Raw genomic sequence first — 14,145 nt, 5'->3', positions numbered from 1 at the left:
CAATTGGAAATGTAAATAAATAAATAAATTTAGCAAACTAGGATACAAAAAATAAAAGATGCTGCGTTTTGGAGTCCAAATGAGCCGGCAAGTGGCCCTTAACATGCAGACGGTATCCCGCATCCCATGCAGCCGGAATACCCAGAAATTGATCACCAGAAAGATGACACAACAGCGATCGCCGGTGGACTGGAACACAAGTATTCCCACTAAGGCGGCGAAGGACAAGGAAAAGATTGCCCCATTGGGATGGTTCCTGCTGGTGGGTTAAAAACGAATCCCTTATCTACATAAATAACTAATATTTATGATGAATCCCGATCCCCAGCTAATACCCGCCACTACATTTGGCTTGGGCTGCTGGCAAGTGAAGCGCAAGATTTGGAAGGAGCAGTTGATCAAGGATCTTAACAAGCAGCTTAGCACGGCTCCCGTGGATTTGCCAGAGGAGTAGGATCCCTGATCCACTTCATATTATTTCTCCCTACTAAAACTACCATTTCCTGCAGTCTCAGTGATCTAACCCAAATGGAGTACCGCCTGGTCAAAATCCGTGGACGTTTCCTTCACGAAAAGGAGATGAGAATGGGTCCAAGGTCACTCATACGCCCGGATGGTGTGGAGACCCAAGGAGGACTCTTCTCGCAGAGGGATTCGGGCAATGGCTATCTGATAGTGACCCCTTTTCAGCTGGCAGACAGAGAGTAAGTTCATTTTAAGGAAAACCATTCGACTTTCTTATATATCTACCATTTCCTCCAGCGACATTGTGCTCGTCAATCGGGGATGGGTGTCCCGCAAGCAAGTGGATCCAGAAACGCGTCCTTTGGGTCAACTGCCTGCGGAGGTGGAGCTCACCGCCGTGGTGAGGAAAGGAGAAGCCCGTCCTCAGTTTACACCTGATCACAAGGGCAGTATCTACCTTTATCGCGATCTGGCACGCATGTGTGCCTCCACAGGAGCTGCTCCTGTATTCCTAGATGCCGTCTACGATGCACAGGCGGCCAAAAATGGTCCCATTGGTGGCCAGACCCGCGTCACCCTGCGCAACGATCATCTCTCGTACCTGGTCACCTGGTTCAGCCTATCGGCGGCCACCTCCTTCCTCTGGTACAGGCAAATAGTCAAGAGGATACCCTTCTAAGAGGTCATTCAATCAAACGCTCTGTTGTTATTTATATAAAATTTACATGCTCTCGTGTAAATGCTGGTTTTTATTGACTCGCCGCAGGAGGGGATTGTCCCGCTGGAGCTTATATTGCAACTGCCGATCCTCGAGTGGCGGATCGGCAGGGGAATAGGAATATGAATACAAATACGGTTCGGGTTTTCCGCTTCGGGAGTGCCTAGCTGAATACTTTAACTATTTAAAAACACAATTGCTAGACTGGGTCGATATTAGGGAAATTCTAAATTCCTAAATTCATTAATTGGCCAATTAGTTCAGTGGCGAACTTTTACCTTAATAATTTTCATTGTGCTTTCTAATTATGTACAACAAAGTAGTTTGAAATGTCCGATTAAGTAACTCAAAGCTTATTTTCTTTAGAAATTCATATAAAGAATATATTATATTTCTACTTCATAGGAAATGACCAAGTCAATTGATAGTTAATTTCTTAAAAATAATAAACCTTTTCTATTTATACTTTAACTTAAGCAGGGCCATACTGATAGTCAAAGATTTGATGTCCTAGCCACTCTCTATCCTCTAAATCGACCCACTCTAACACACACTCAGATACAGAAACAGATACGGATATTTACAATTTAGTCTCGCAAATACTGGAAATTTCGCCAACTTTAAGTGTAAATGCCACCACCTCCGCCGCCCTCCGCACCTAAAGCTGGGGCACAATGCCCCAGGAGCGTAGCAGACCAGCTCGCTGGTACTTCTTGCCAATGGTCTGGACGTGGAAGCCGATCTGCAGCAGTCGCTCGTGGTCGAGGATCTTGCGGCCGTCGAATATGTAGGCCGGCTTCATCATTGATTGGTATATGCGCTTGAAGTCCAGGTCCACAAACTCATCCCACTCCGTGCAGATGACCAAGGCATGGGTGGCTCGAACGGCACTGTAGGGATCACTGTGGATCTGCACAGCCTTCTTGACCTTCTCCGGCGATTCCGTGACACTAGGATGCGTGAGGTCGTCGATGATTTGCTCGGGCTCCACTTTCGGATCGTAGATGTCCAGGGCAGCGCCTTCCTCCAGAAGAGTTTGGCACACAGTTATGGCCGCCGTTTCGCGGGTATCCCCCGTGTTCTTCTTGAAGGCAAAGCCCAAGATGGCTATCCTCTTGTCCGAAACCGTGTTGAACAAACTCTCAATAATCTTTTGCGAGAATCGCCTCTTTTGGTACTCGTTCATGTCGATCACCTGCTGCCAGTAGGCGGCCACTTCCGGCAGATTGAGGTTCTCGCAGATGTAAATCAGGTTGAGGATGTCCTTCTGGAAGCAGCTGCCACCGAAGCCCACGGAGGCTTGCAGGAACTTGGAACCAATGCGGGAATCCAGACCCACGGCTCTCGCCACCTCGGAGACATCTGCTCCAGTGGCTTCGCACACTGCCGACAGCGAATTTATGCTCGAGATGCGCTGGGCCAGAAAGGCATTTGCCGCCAGTTTGGACAGTTCACTGCTCCACGTGTTGGTGGTGAGGATGTTCTGCTTGGGAATCCAGTGCTCGTAGATCCACGACAGCTTCTCCACCGCCTGGTGACCCTCGGGCGTCTCTTCGCCACCGATCAGCACGCGATCCGCATTCAGGAGGTCGTTGATGGCAGTGCCCTCGGCCAGGAACTCTGGATTGGACAGAATGTCGTAGTGGATGCCGGGCTTTTGGTTCGCCCGGAGTATGTGCATGATGCTTTCCGCCGCCCGCACGGGCACTGTGCTCTTCTCCACCACGATCTTGTTGGACTGCGCGATCTCGGCGATCATTCGGGCTGCACTCTCCACGTACTTTAAGTCCGCCGCTCGACCTGGAAATTAAAAAAGGGGATTAGTAAGTGATATTAGGTATTACAACCCAGGATCGAAAGAGGTAGTCATTTTATGGGAGGCTAAACGACTCAAAATATTGATTTACATTTATTTAAAAGTATTCTATTTCGTGCAATGATTTTTTTAATAAGCCATTCATTACCATCAATTTTTTATAGACTAATTTGAAGTCTTAATAAATTAAATTTTTTATTGGTGGGAGAAACTAATTAAAGCTCGAGTAGATTGGTTTTTAAATTAATTTGAATCCAAGTAATCTATGATGGGCAAAAAATTTCTGATTAAATTTCCACTTCACAATAATTTTCCTAGAAATAGCAATGACGTTTTATATTATTATACTCCATTTTTTTGGTAAAATCTAAATAAATTGTATAATATTTTACTAAGTATAAAAATAAATGGTTTTATTTCAAGGCTAACAACAATAACTAGGTGCTAACTATGGTTTATTTGTTGGCCGGCTTCTACTTTGTGTCACGCCCAACATTTTTATTGGCCAGTTTGTGTAGCCAGCTTTTATGATCAACATGTTTAAGCCATAATATGACAACCATTCTAGGCACTAAAATATTACAACATTTAGCCAGACTTCCATTACCCATGTTCACTCCTTCGGACTTCCTAATATTTGCATAATGAGGCACTTACCCTTGCCATTGCCGCAGGTCTTTGTGGGCGTGTTCACCGAGATGAAGATGAGGTCCGCCTCCTTGATGGCCGTCTCGATGTCCGTGGAGAAGAAGAGGTTCACATTGCGGCACTTCTTCACCACCTCATCCAGACCCGGCTGAAAAAAAGAGCAGACATACCTCATTAAAATATTTTTACAAATTATTCTACAAGTTCTTGGCGTTGGCCTAGTTTTCTACTTTTATTATTGTAATGCCAATCACGACCCACTCCCAAAGCAGCTGGTGACGTTCCCACTTCGTCGGCCGATAAGATTATACCCTTCTATACGTTCTTTGTACGTGGACCTTATCCGATTCCGTTTTCTACGAAAGCTATCTCAAAATTAGCCCCGCTATGGCTCTGTTTACGTGCTGAAATAGCGCTTTAAGTGGTCCACTTTTAAACGTTTAGTGATTAATTTATAAATTATAGTACAGGGGTCTTCCCATGACTACCCACGCTTATGCAATATTCACACGAATTCCTTACTCCCCTCTCATTCAACGCGTTCAGCCAGACTTATTTCCGTTTCTGATACGATTTGAATGTTCATTGAACTCGTTTTGTGCGCTGAGTCCAATTTGCATACGTATTTATATGGATTTCTCGGAGGCAGGTGTTAATAACTGTCTTTCTTTTTGAGTTTTTGTATGAGATAAGATTTCGCCATAAAAACAAATGCTGATCTATGTATCTTTGAATTTGATTAAACGACAGAGGAAAGAGAACATCAAAAAAGAGATATTAAGAACAGTTTCTAAAAAAAAACATGCGACCCGTGCCGCTTTCCTGTCTAGGACTGATAAATTACTGCGTTGTACCTAAAAATAAAGATATCATTAATGAGAACACCGAGTAGGAAATGTTAGATGTCAATAGCCAATAGTGCAAATGCTAAAAAAGAGGATGTTGATTACAAGGCCGCATTGATATTTCCAGCAAATTGCAAGTTTTGAACACGATGTTTGCTGGTTGTGATGCAATCTTGGTAAGTGAATATCAATAAGAAGAATGGAATGCTTGCCAGACAGCCTCTGTGGGTACAAGTGCACTTAATGACGTGTTTTTGCCCATCGCTTTTGCTTGCATATAAATAGTATCTGTTACTGTGGAGCTTATATAAGTGAAACCTATCTTGAAGGGTTACTTTTAATTTTCTGGTTTTAATTAGTTAAAGTTCTAGTTGTGGCAACAGGCACTTCTAAGATGATATTAAATATATCCATTCCTAATATGTGGTTTAGAAAATTAGAATATTAAGAATTCTTAAAAACATGTGACCTATTTAACCCTATTTAATGGGTAATACAACATAAATAGTAAAGATTCAATGAATCCGAAAATATTTTGTACAAAGCAAAGCCTCTATAACCAAAATTCAGACTGATAGCCGTGGGTCTACTGTGTTTGGCTGATTGTATATATTTTTTTCGCGTTATTTCCCCAGAGATACTGTGTGTTTGCCTAGAACGTGGGTAATTGGACAATTTCCAACTAATGTGCGCCCGCTAAAACACAGTCCACCCGGCCCAGCGAGCTTATCTCGAACCGAGACTCTGTTTTGGCGCAGACCCGATAAGAGATACTTAGTGAGGAATGGGGGCAGGCGGAAGCCAGGACGGAAATGCGCCAGTAACAATGGAAGAGGAGCAATACTTTGTGACGTGTGGAAATCTGCCTTCGACGGCAATCCGCTTACAACTTATGGCTTCGTGGCGCATCTAGTATCTGGAATCGAGGCCTGGTGGGCATTATGGTCACGCAGTCTGGAAAGTAAAATCGATTCCCACGCTTGTTTTCCGTCCCGAATCATATTTCAGCAATCATTTGCCTTTGCGAGCTTTTATAGTTTGTTTTGAATGACTAATGGCCGTAACACGAGGACTGACCATTGACCTTGTTGTGGGCCAAGTGCGTTAAGCACCTGACTGTCTAGTAAAATGCCAAACACGCACTGATGTTCAAGTGAAGACTGACTACAGAGAGAGAAATTACTGGGGTTTTACTCGAAATGTATAAGTTTTAGTAAAAATATGAATGTTGTTCATTTGCATAAACCTTATCTAATATATATTTCGCTGAATTTTAAAATGCTTATTAATTTTTTTTTTTGAAGTATTCAAGGACTACTCACTGATTAAATCGTTATGGTTCTTCCTAGAATGTTTAAGTAAGCTATATTTTAAATGAACTGAGTCATATCATAGAAAAAAAAACAATAATGCAAATAACTTGATTATTCTAATAGGAGTTTACAATTTAGCCTATTTAAAAAACAAACAAAATTATTTTACACTTTTAGAACTACAGGATACATAAAAATAAATTTTTTTCCACATTTATTTGATTCTAAAATTTAAAAAAAGTTCCCTAGATGGTAATCGAATCCCCTGACGTGGTACTAGTCTATAAATCTCGGAATAGATCTCGCATTTTCTGTCTGCATGGGAACTGGTTTCTTTTCGAGAGGGGGGAGGGGTGTTCGCCGACTTGGGCATGAGCGGTCATCGACGTTTTGGGTTCTTCTCGATGGATCTCGGGGATTGATTGATGTTTTGTTTGTTTAGGATTGGTGGAAACCCTCGAAAACTTAAAGAATTGCAAGGCCAAGGCGTGAGCACACACACACGCACACACACACCGAGCACTACAAGTAGCCCCATCTCTTTCCCGCAGGCACACACAAAACACACACTAATGGGAAGCACTTCCTATGTACATACAAACGCGAGTCGAAAAAACCAACCTCGTAAATGGGCAATTTATCCGAATTCCACTGGGCAATCCGCTCGGAGCTCTTGTCCACCAGGGTTATCACGATGTCGGAGCACTTGAGCGCCATCACCGCGCAGGTCGGACCCCCGACATAGCCAGCCCCAATGCAGCAGACCTTCATGATTGTGATTGCACCGCTTTTCCTCGTCTGTTTTGTTTTGCTGTTGCCGTTCGGCTTTTCCTTCCGTTCCGTCCCTTTGGCGATTTTCCCGTTTTCCCTTTTCCGGCGGCTGTCGAGTCGCGTGCTTTTCGGTCGAGCGGTCCGAGGAATCTGACTTTGCGCGGCGGCGGAAAACAACAAAAACTACTACCGCCCAAGTTAAACAAAAAAAACCAGCCAATAGTAACGCCGTGTGACCGCCGCGCGATTCGCGCCAATATACCATTTTCCGGAACGGTCATACTTTTGCAGTTACCGTTCTGAATTTAAAAAGTTATTCAAAAATCAGTTTTAGATTTCATTATGGTTTTCGAGTTTTCAAACTTATTCTTAAATTTAAGAATGTATTGCCTTATGGTTTTCCAGTTTTAAAAATATATCCAAAATTGAAGTATTAATTCTATATCAAAGTTGGATCTTTGTATGGTTAAAAAATTTAGTCTTGAAATTGTAATCTTATTTTTTTTAAATCTTGAAATATAGCTTTAAGTTTTTCTTAATTATTCCGGGAGAAATATTAAATCTTATTAAACAAAAATTGTTGTAAAAGATAATCCTTATAAGACTTATTTCCAGCTGACAGAAAGAAACTACATTTATTCAAGACTTAAAGCAAACTAAAACGAAAAAGACTCAGCACTTCCTCACGTCCGGAACGATGCCACATTCGGCATAGGAATCGGGGACCTTGGCCTCCTTTTTGGCGCAAGGCGGGCACTCCACGCAGCAAAGATCGTCCTTCGGAGTGGCCTTCAGCAGCCCGTCAATGTTCTCGCCCCTTGGAGTCTTCAGATTTGTGCCGGAATTCACTCTAGCCGGCACCTCACTCATTCTGGCTTTTGACGATGTCTTGGGCAGCGAGTACTTGGTTGCATCCGGCGGATTGGGTCTGCCCCAGAAGTCTCGCGGAACATCCCAAATGATGAGCGATCCATCGGTGCTCCCAGTGACAAACATGGTCATGCAGGGACTGTAGGCGCAGCTGATCACGGAGGAGGCGTGCTCCGAGCCCAAGCCCACCACTGCGCCACTGTTGTAGTCCCAGAGTTTGACCTGCAGATCGCTGCCCACACTGATAAAGTAATCCCCAGTTTCGTTGATGGCCAGGCAGTTAACCGAGGACTTCTTGGAGGCAGTCAGCTCCCTGATCAAGGCTCCGTTGTACACCATCCAGTAGATAATCCTGCCGTCCGAGCCGCAGGTTATTACCTGGACTCCAGTTGGAAAATAGGAAGCGGACATGAACTGCGTGTTGGCAGTCACCACTTGCTTGCGGGTCATGCGTCTGTCAAGAATTGGTTATAATATAATACCTAGAGTGACTTCCCTTAACTCACTTTATATCCCAGATCACACAGGAGCCATCAGTGCACGCCGAGATCACTTCAGTGTCGAGATAGTTAATGTCCAATGAGGTTATGGGTCCTGAGTGATCCTTCAGAACGCCCAGCAGATCCTGGCGATAAGGATCGATCTTCCACACCCTCACTTGTCCCTCAATGCCGCCAGTGACAATTAGACGACCCGTGGAGGCCACGGCCAAAGCACTGCATCCTGTTATTAAATAAGATTGTGAAAATTATGCATTAAAAGTAATTCCTAGATACTCACCCTTGTTGTGCGCATTGGGGATAGCATAGATGAGTCTTCCTGTTATAGGAGTGAAGGCCCGAATGATTCCATCATTCCACACGGAGACAATACTGGTGCCATCATGGGTGAAGCGAACACAAGCGCAGTTAAAGTTATAAACCATGATGCGAAGCAACTCCTGTTTGCGTCCAGAAGACCAAATGCGGATGCACTCCTTGCCGGAGGTGGCAAAAACTCCCGAGTAGTTCCTTAAAATGTAACAATTGAAATATATTGCAAGAACATTACAATCCTTTTAACTCACTTGGGGAACGTGATGCAGTAGACCGACTTGGTGTGACATGTTCGCAGCAATTTGAGCACCCAAGTCTTGATATTAAGACCATAAATCTCGTTGGTGTCCGTGCAGATGTAGAACAATTCTGGTTTGGATCGCACAAAAGACGAGATCCTTCCTGAAACATGAGTCTTCTTCAGGGTGCGCAGATAAGGCCACGTAGGACCCGGATAATCCCTGAAGTTAATTAGCGGTACATCGGTTCGCTCCTCCACTAGCTCTATGTCACCATTTCCAGCTCCAATTAGTAAACGTCCTCCTTCCAGGACGTACAAAGCACGTACTCCATTCACATAGCGATTACAGTCCCTGCCAGTTGGCTTTCGAGGATTGTGGGTGCCAAAGGCTCCCAGGATGCAGCTGGTGGATCCTTGCTTGCTCACATGATCGCGATCGCAACAATTGAGTACGATCTTCACGATGTCACCAGTTCCAGTGCCCAGATAGGCGAACTCATCAGTCTTATCGATGCGGGCACAGTAGAAAACCCGTGTCTTGCTGGCCATTAGGACGTCCTGAACGTACAATTTCTTCTCCTCCCGTAGTATGCTCCACAAACGCAAATGGCGATCCCCGGCGGTCACAAAGAAGTAAGGATTGTTGTGCATCGGTCGGACTGTCAGGGCATTTCCGGATATAGCCCTCGAAGCGGGGGTTTGGCAGATGGGGGAGCTAGAACAGCGATAAGAATCATTAGTTTTGGTGCATTATTCCTTAAAGATGTAGTCACCCACAATGCCTCCATGTCAAAGACGATTACGGAGCCATCATCCACGCCTCCAATTGACACCACGCAGCGATCCTGGGCAGTGAAGCATATGGCCTGAACCGAAACCTTGTGAAGATCATGACGGGAGATCTCCTTGCGCTGATCGTAATCCCAGATGATGACATATCCCCGGAATCCCATGTGGTTTATCTGACCCGAGGCCATGTACTTGCCACTCTTGCTGAGATCCAGACATGATATTGTATTCGTATGTCCGGCCACAAACTCCTGCGTGTTCTTCTTGTAGTCAGCGATGCCTATTTTGTTGCCGAGTGCGAATATAATGGATCCGGTTACCGGATGCTGGCGCACTCCGTTCTCCACTTTTCCGTTGATCCCGAAGATCGCGCGCGGAAGCAGTTGCCTGCAGGAGTCTTGGGAATCTCCCATTTTATTACAGGATTATAGCAAAATATACTTTCGGATATGTAACATATAAGGGAGTTTGTGTTGGTTTTTGTGCCAAGTGCTTTGAAGGTTTGAAGACGGCTTGTTTTCTGTTTGAAAACAAGGCATTTGAAACTTTAAACAGCGACCGTTGCTGGGTTGCCGTTGCTAGCGAAGATCGAATTTTGGCTTTAGTTTAATATTATTTTTACCAAGTTATGTTTATAACTTAGTTTACATTTTATTTTAAAATCAGTTAGTTAATTAAAAACTAATTTAACAACAGAAATTTAGAAACCTTTTTAAAATCGTGTTGTAAGGTTATCATTTGAAGGTTTGAATTTAAAAAAGGTATATCTAAAAAATGATGTAACATATTAATTTGAATTAACCAAGTCTTAGTTTGGCTTTTTAAGTTGAACTTGGGTGCAATATTGTTTCAGCTTGCTCACATTGAGGGAGGAGCAGTTCTTTTGGACACGGTTCTGCATTTCAATCTCTTTCTGACAGAGATCATCTATGGCGGCGTATTTTTCCTCTTCGATTTTCAGGTGTGCCAGCATAGCCATGTTCTGAAATTTAGTTAGTTCAAGTAAAATAGGGATATGATCTAAAAAATCATTGTGAATTCTAATTGCTAACAAATGTTTTCAAGAAATCTATATAGAACATGACTCCCTGAGCATTAAGATCTATATATACCTCTCGATATTTGGCCTTCAGCTCCTCCAGCTTGGCTGTCCTCTGCTCTTCCTCCTCGCTGGTGAACTGATTCTCGAAGAACATGTGTTCCGGAAGGAGTACGTGCGGTGGAACGTGGAACACCTTGCTGTCCAGTTCTCTCAGGGCCATTAGACCCTTGGATGCGGATGCCAGGAAACGACGCTCTACGGTTTCCTTTTGGGCCTCCAATAAATCCGCTGTTGCGGGGGTCTTTATCTTGTCTATGATCCTTCTAGCGCCTTTCTTGATGATATCCTGCACTATATGTTCGCCTTTAATAAACGAAAAGTTAGGACGCTAGCCATGAAACTAAGAAAATAACACTTACGCTCTGCTGAAAGCTGTGCTGCTGTGAAGTTGAAATACTTCTGATCGTAGGTACTACTATTGAAGTCCATATCGGGGGATCGTACTATTATTATTTAGGAAAAACTAAACTAAAAATGGGAAAAAAAGATAAACAAAAATCGCGCAATTTCAAATTAGTGTTACCGTTCGTGTAAAACCAGAATATGCTACCTTATCAACAGTGCAGCCAAATCTAGCTAATAAATATAGCTACAAAATAAAAAGATTAGCTACAAAGCTAAAAATACACTGCTCAAATCAAATAACCCATCTTCTAAAAACCACAAACAATTGTTTTCGTTGTCATTAAACTATACGGAGTTTTTAAATTTTAAGAGTAATTCTTTGGCAAACATTACAATAACCGTTTTTTTTAAACTTGAATGTAAAGAATACCCCTAATATTTTTGGTGTTTTGCTTTAGCCGGCTTTGCGATTATAATGTAGCGAGAACTGAATAATCAGAAAAGTGCGACACACATAACGGTGCCTATATAAATAGCTCACACCACTCTATAGTCGCTATTTACAGTTGAACGGTGTAGGAGGTATTCGATCTAATTCAATAGTGCTCCGCAATTACTGGAAATTCCACTTGACCCGGGCAAACAAAGGAGACAAATATGCTTTTCATTGGGGGCGTTTCGAGGCCCCTGGGACTGGGACTCTTGCTCCTGGGACTGATAGCGCCCATCTGTGGGATTGGCTTTCGTCACGGACGGCTGAGCAATGGGTTCCTTGGAGAGCCCAGCAAGATTCCAACACTCCAGAGATCCCTGGAGTCCGAGGACCTGTGGTTCGAGCAGAAGTTGGACCACTTCAAGGGCAGCGATACGCGCACTTGGCAGCAGCGATATTTTGTGAATGCCGACTACTACCGCAACGATAGCTCCGCCCCAATATTCCTGATGATTGGCGGCGAGGGAGAGGCGTCGGCCAAGTGGATGAGGGAAGGAGCTTGGGTCCATTATGCCGAACACTTTGGAGCACTCTGTCTGCAGCTGGAGCACCGTTTCTACGGCAAGAGTCATCCCACTGCGGATCTGTCAACCGAGAATCTGCACTATCTGAGTTCCGAGCAGGCTCTCGAGGATTTGGCCAGCTTTGTGACCGCCATGAAGGTGAAGTTCAACCTGGCCGATGGTCAGAAATGGATCGCTTTCGGTGGCTCCTATCCGGGATCCCTGGCAGCCTGGGCAAGGGAAAAGTATCCAGAACTCATCTTCGGATCTATCAGCTCTAGTGGTCCCCTGCTGGCCAAGGTGAACTTTAGGGAGTACTTCGAGGTGGTCAAAGCCTCGCTGGCTTCCTATAAACCCGAATGCGTAGAGGCTGTGACTCGCAGCTTCGCCCAGGTGGAGATCCTTCTCAGGCACATGATTGGTCAGCGCAGTCTGGATGAGAAGTTCAAGTTAGTACACTTATGGAATGTATATATGACCCTTTAGAGATCCATATTTATTATTATTTCCGTTTCTTTTTAGGACCTGCACTCCTATTAAAGATTCCATTGAAAACGAATTGGACATGGCCAGTTTCTTTGAGAATCTGGCAGGCAACTTCGCAGGAGTGGTGCAATACAACAAGGATAACAGCCCCCACGCCACTGTAACCATTGATGATGTGCGTCAAACCCCCTTTATAAGCCTTCAAGAATATATTAACATGTGAAATCTTTGCAGATCTGTAATGTAATGCTCAATACCACCGCAGGGCCACCTGTAACCCGTTTGGGCCTGGTAAATGACATGCTATTAAAGGAGTCGAACACCACCTGCCTGGACTACAAATACGAGAAGATGGTAGCCGATATGAAGAAGGTATCCTGGGACTCGGAGACTGCCAAGGGATCGAGACAGTGGACCTACCAAACCTGCCATGAATTTGGCTTCTATCAGACCTCCGAAAACAAGGAAGACATCTTTGGAGGTCGATTTGGAGTCGACTACTTCATTCGCCAGTGCATGGATGTGTTCTCTAAAAATATGGACGCCAAGTTCTTGGATCTGGTGGTGTCCGGTACCAACGATAACTATGGCGCCCTGAGGCCAAATACCACAAATGTTTTGTATGTGCACGGTTCCATTGATCCATGGCATGCTTTGGGATTGGTGAAGTCTCCAAACTCGGCACTTCCAACGATTTACATAGAAGGTATAATGGCGGGATTGATTTGCTTTGTTATCATTGAAATGCCAATTCATTCTGATATTCTATACCGACTGGAATAATATATCTTTTCCCCCCAGGAACTGCTCACTGCGCAAATATGTACGAGCCTGTGAAAACCGATCCGCCCCAACTGGTGGCCGCTCGAAATAAGATCACCAAGTTCTTGGCCAAGCTTCTGGAAGGCTACACCTCAACCCTAATATGAAACCCAAAGCAATCAGAAATGAGCTCAGTCAAGTGTAATTTTGGATTCGTCAGCGATCTGTTTTATTTTTTGTAATTCGCTGAGTTGTATAATATATATTTTTGCTCCGCTGGGAGTTAATCCTTCTTGGCCTGTTCCATTTTCTCGTGGAATCTCTTCCAGTAGTGCTGCACCGTGGCATTTCGGACAACATTGTGCTCGATAAAGTTCAATAGCCAGGTGCCGGTGAGGTAGGTCAGGTCATAGATGAAGGCCACCACGCGAAAGAAGTATTTCTCTGTCTGCTGCTTACTGGGCATGTTGGCCATGATGTCCTGCAACTGCTTGGCAGCCGCCTCCTTGGCCTCTGCTGCCTTCTTCTGGGCCTCGGTCTTCTTATCCTCATTTGAGCATCCCTTTTCGGTGCCCTGGCTGCGTACAATGGAGTTGGTGTCCAAGGGATCGGCTCTGCCCAATTTTCCGCCGGAGGTGACTATGGAAACGGGAGGCGACTGTACCTCAGAAATAGTCACGCCCTTTCTAGTGGTATTCTCGGGGTTATTTCCCAACGAGCTGCTTCCTAGGATGCCAGCATTGATGGAGGAGGGGGACCCAGGAGCCACAAAGCCAGGCGGCATGTTCTTGGGTTTGCCCTCATTGCCACCATCAACTGAGAAGCAGCGAATTGGGCTCAGAATCTCACCACGTGGGTGCACTGCTCTGCCATTTAGCAGCTTCAAAGTCGAGTAATCTTCACGGTATAAAAAATAGGGGTTTTTCATTTAAGTTCCTAGAAATATCCACGTGCTCCGAACTTACCCCTGGTTGTAACCAGTGATCCCGCCACCGATCTATTCCATTTGGACAATAATGCTGCACGAATCATGTTCCAAGTTTTTGCGGCGGATGCAGATTTAAAATTCCTCACTGAAGCAAGTGAAAATTTCAACAAACGAATCTATTCCAAAATGTCTGACGGCTTCGAGCAGAAAATGGAAAGGCCAACTTTTGCCAATC

At 44.4% G+C, this 14,145-nt stretch overlaps 6 protein-coding genes across 6 annotated transcripts; 2 read left to right on the top strand and 4 right to left on the bottom strand.

The window, feature by feature from the left end:
- Nucleotides 1–58: 58 nt before the first annotated feature.
- Nucleotides 59–1,205, top strand: LOC119553902 (SURF1-like protein). The gene is made up of 4 exons (XM_037864572.1): nucleotides 59–262; nucleotides 329–450; nucleotides 510–704; nucleotides 763–1,205. Exons 1-4 carry the CDS (start codon nucleotides 59–61, stop codon nucleotides 1,142–1,144), a joined length of 903 nt encoding a protein of 300 aa, XP_037720500.1. The 3' UTR covers nucleotides 1,145–1,205.
- LOC119553901 (UDP-glucose 6-dehydrogenase) lies at nucleotides 1,195–6,753 on the bottom strand. Its single transcript, XM_037864571.1, has 3 exons — nucleotides 6,427–6,753; nucleotides 3,657–3,795; nucleotides 1,195–2,983 (listed from the first exon to the last, which is right to left on the bottom strand). Exons 1-3 carry the CDS (start codon nucleotides 6,574–6,576, stop codon nucleotides 1,842–1,844), a joined length of 1,431 nt encoding a protein of 476 aa, XP_037720499.1. The 5' UTR covers nucleotides 6,577–6,753; the 3' UTR covers nucleotides 1,195–1,841.
- Nucleotides 6,754–7,181: 428 nt separating this feature from the next.
- LOC119555087 (cilia- and flagella-associated protein 52) lies at nucleotides 7,182–9,825 on the bottom strand. The gene is made up of 5 exons (XM_037866304.1): nucleotides 9,280–9,825; nucleotides 8,513–9,217; nucleotides 8,227–8,456; nucleotides 7,953–8,169; nucleotides 7,182–7,900 (listed from the first exon to the last, which is right to left on the bottom strand). Exons 1-5 carry the CDS (start codon nucleotides 9,702–9,704, stop codon nucleotides 7,249–7,251), a joined length of 2,229 nt encoding a protein of 742 aa, XP_037722232.1. The 5' UTR covers nucleotides 9,705–9,825; the 3' UTR covers nucleotides 7,182–7,248.
- A 172-nt stretch (nucleotides 9,826–9,997) lies between these two features.
- LOC119555088 lies at nucleotides 9,998–10,910 on the bottom strand. The gene is made up of 3 exons (XM_037866305.1): nucleotides 10,753–10,910; nucleotides 10,404–10,696; nucleotides 9,998–10,273 (listed from the first exon to the last, which is right to left on the bottom strand). Exons 1-3 carry the CDS (start codon nucleotides 10,820–10,822, stop codon nucleotides 10,100–10,102), a joined length of 537 nt encoding a protein of 178 aa, XP_037722233.1. The 5' UTR covers nucleotides 10,823–10,910; the 3' UTR covers nucleotides 9,998–10,099.
- Nucleotides 10,911–11,216: 306 nt separating this feature from the next.
- On the top strand, nucleotides 11,217–13,274 carry LOC119553098 (putative serine protease K12H4.7). The gene is made up of 4 exons (XM_037863255.1): nucleotides 11,217–12,183; nucleotides 12,257–12,395; nucleotides 12,455–12,926; nucleotides 13,022–13,274. The coding sequence occupies exons 1-4, from the start codon at nucleotides 11,396–11,398 to the stop codon at nucleotides 13,147–13,149; spliced, it is 1,527 nt and encodes a 508-aa protein (XP_037719183.1). The 5' UTR covers nucleotides 11,217–11,395; the 3' UTR covers nucleotides 13,150–13,274.
- Nucleotides 13,188–14,135, bottom strand: LOC119553100. The gene is made up of 2 exons (XM_037863257.1): nucleotides 13,948–14,135; nucleotides 13,188–13,879 (listed from the first exon to the last, which is right to left on the bottom strand). Exons 1-2 carry the CDS (start codon nucleotides 14,012–14,014, stop codon nucleotides 13,266–13,268), a joined length of 681 nt encoding a protein of 226 aa, XP_037719185.1. The 5' UTR covers nucleotides 14,015–14,135; the 3' UTR covers nucleotides 13,188–13,265.
- Nucleotides 14,136–14,145: the final 10 nt, after the last annotated feature.

The sequence above is a fragment of the Drosophila subpulchrella genome, chromosome 3L (assembly GCF_014743375.2).
Source record: "Drosophila subpulchrella strain 33 F10 #4 breed RU33 chromosome 3L, RU_Dsub_v1.1 Primary Assembly, whole genome shotgun sequence".
In the NCBI taxonomy this organism is placed as follows: Eukaryota; Metazoa; Arthropoda; class Insecta; order Diptera; family Drosophilidae; genus Drosophila; species Drosophila subpulchrella.
This window is presented reverse-complemented; position numbering and strand designations above follow the sequence as displayed.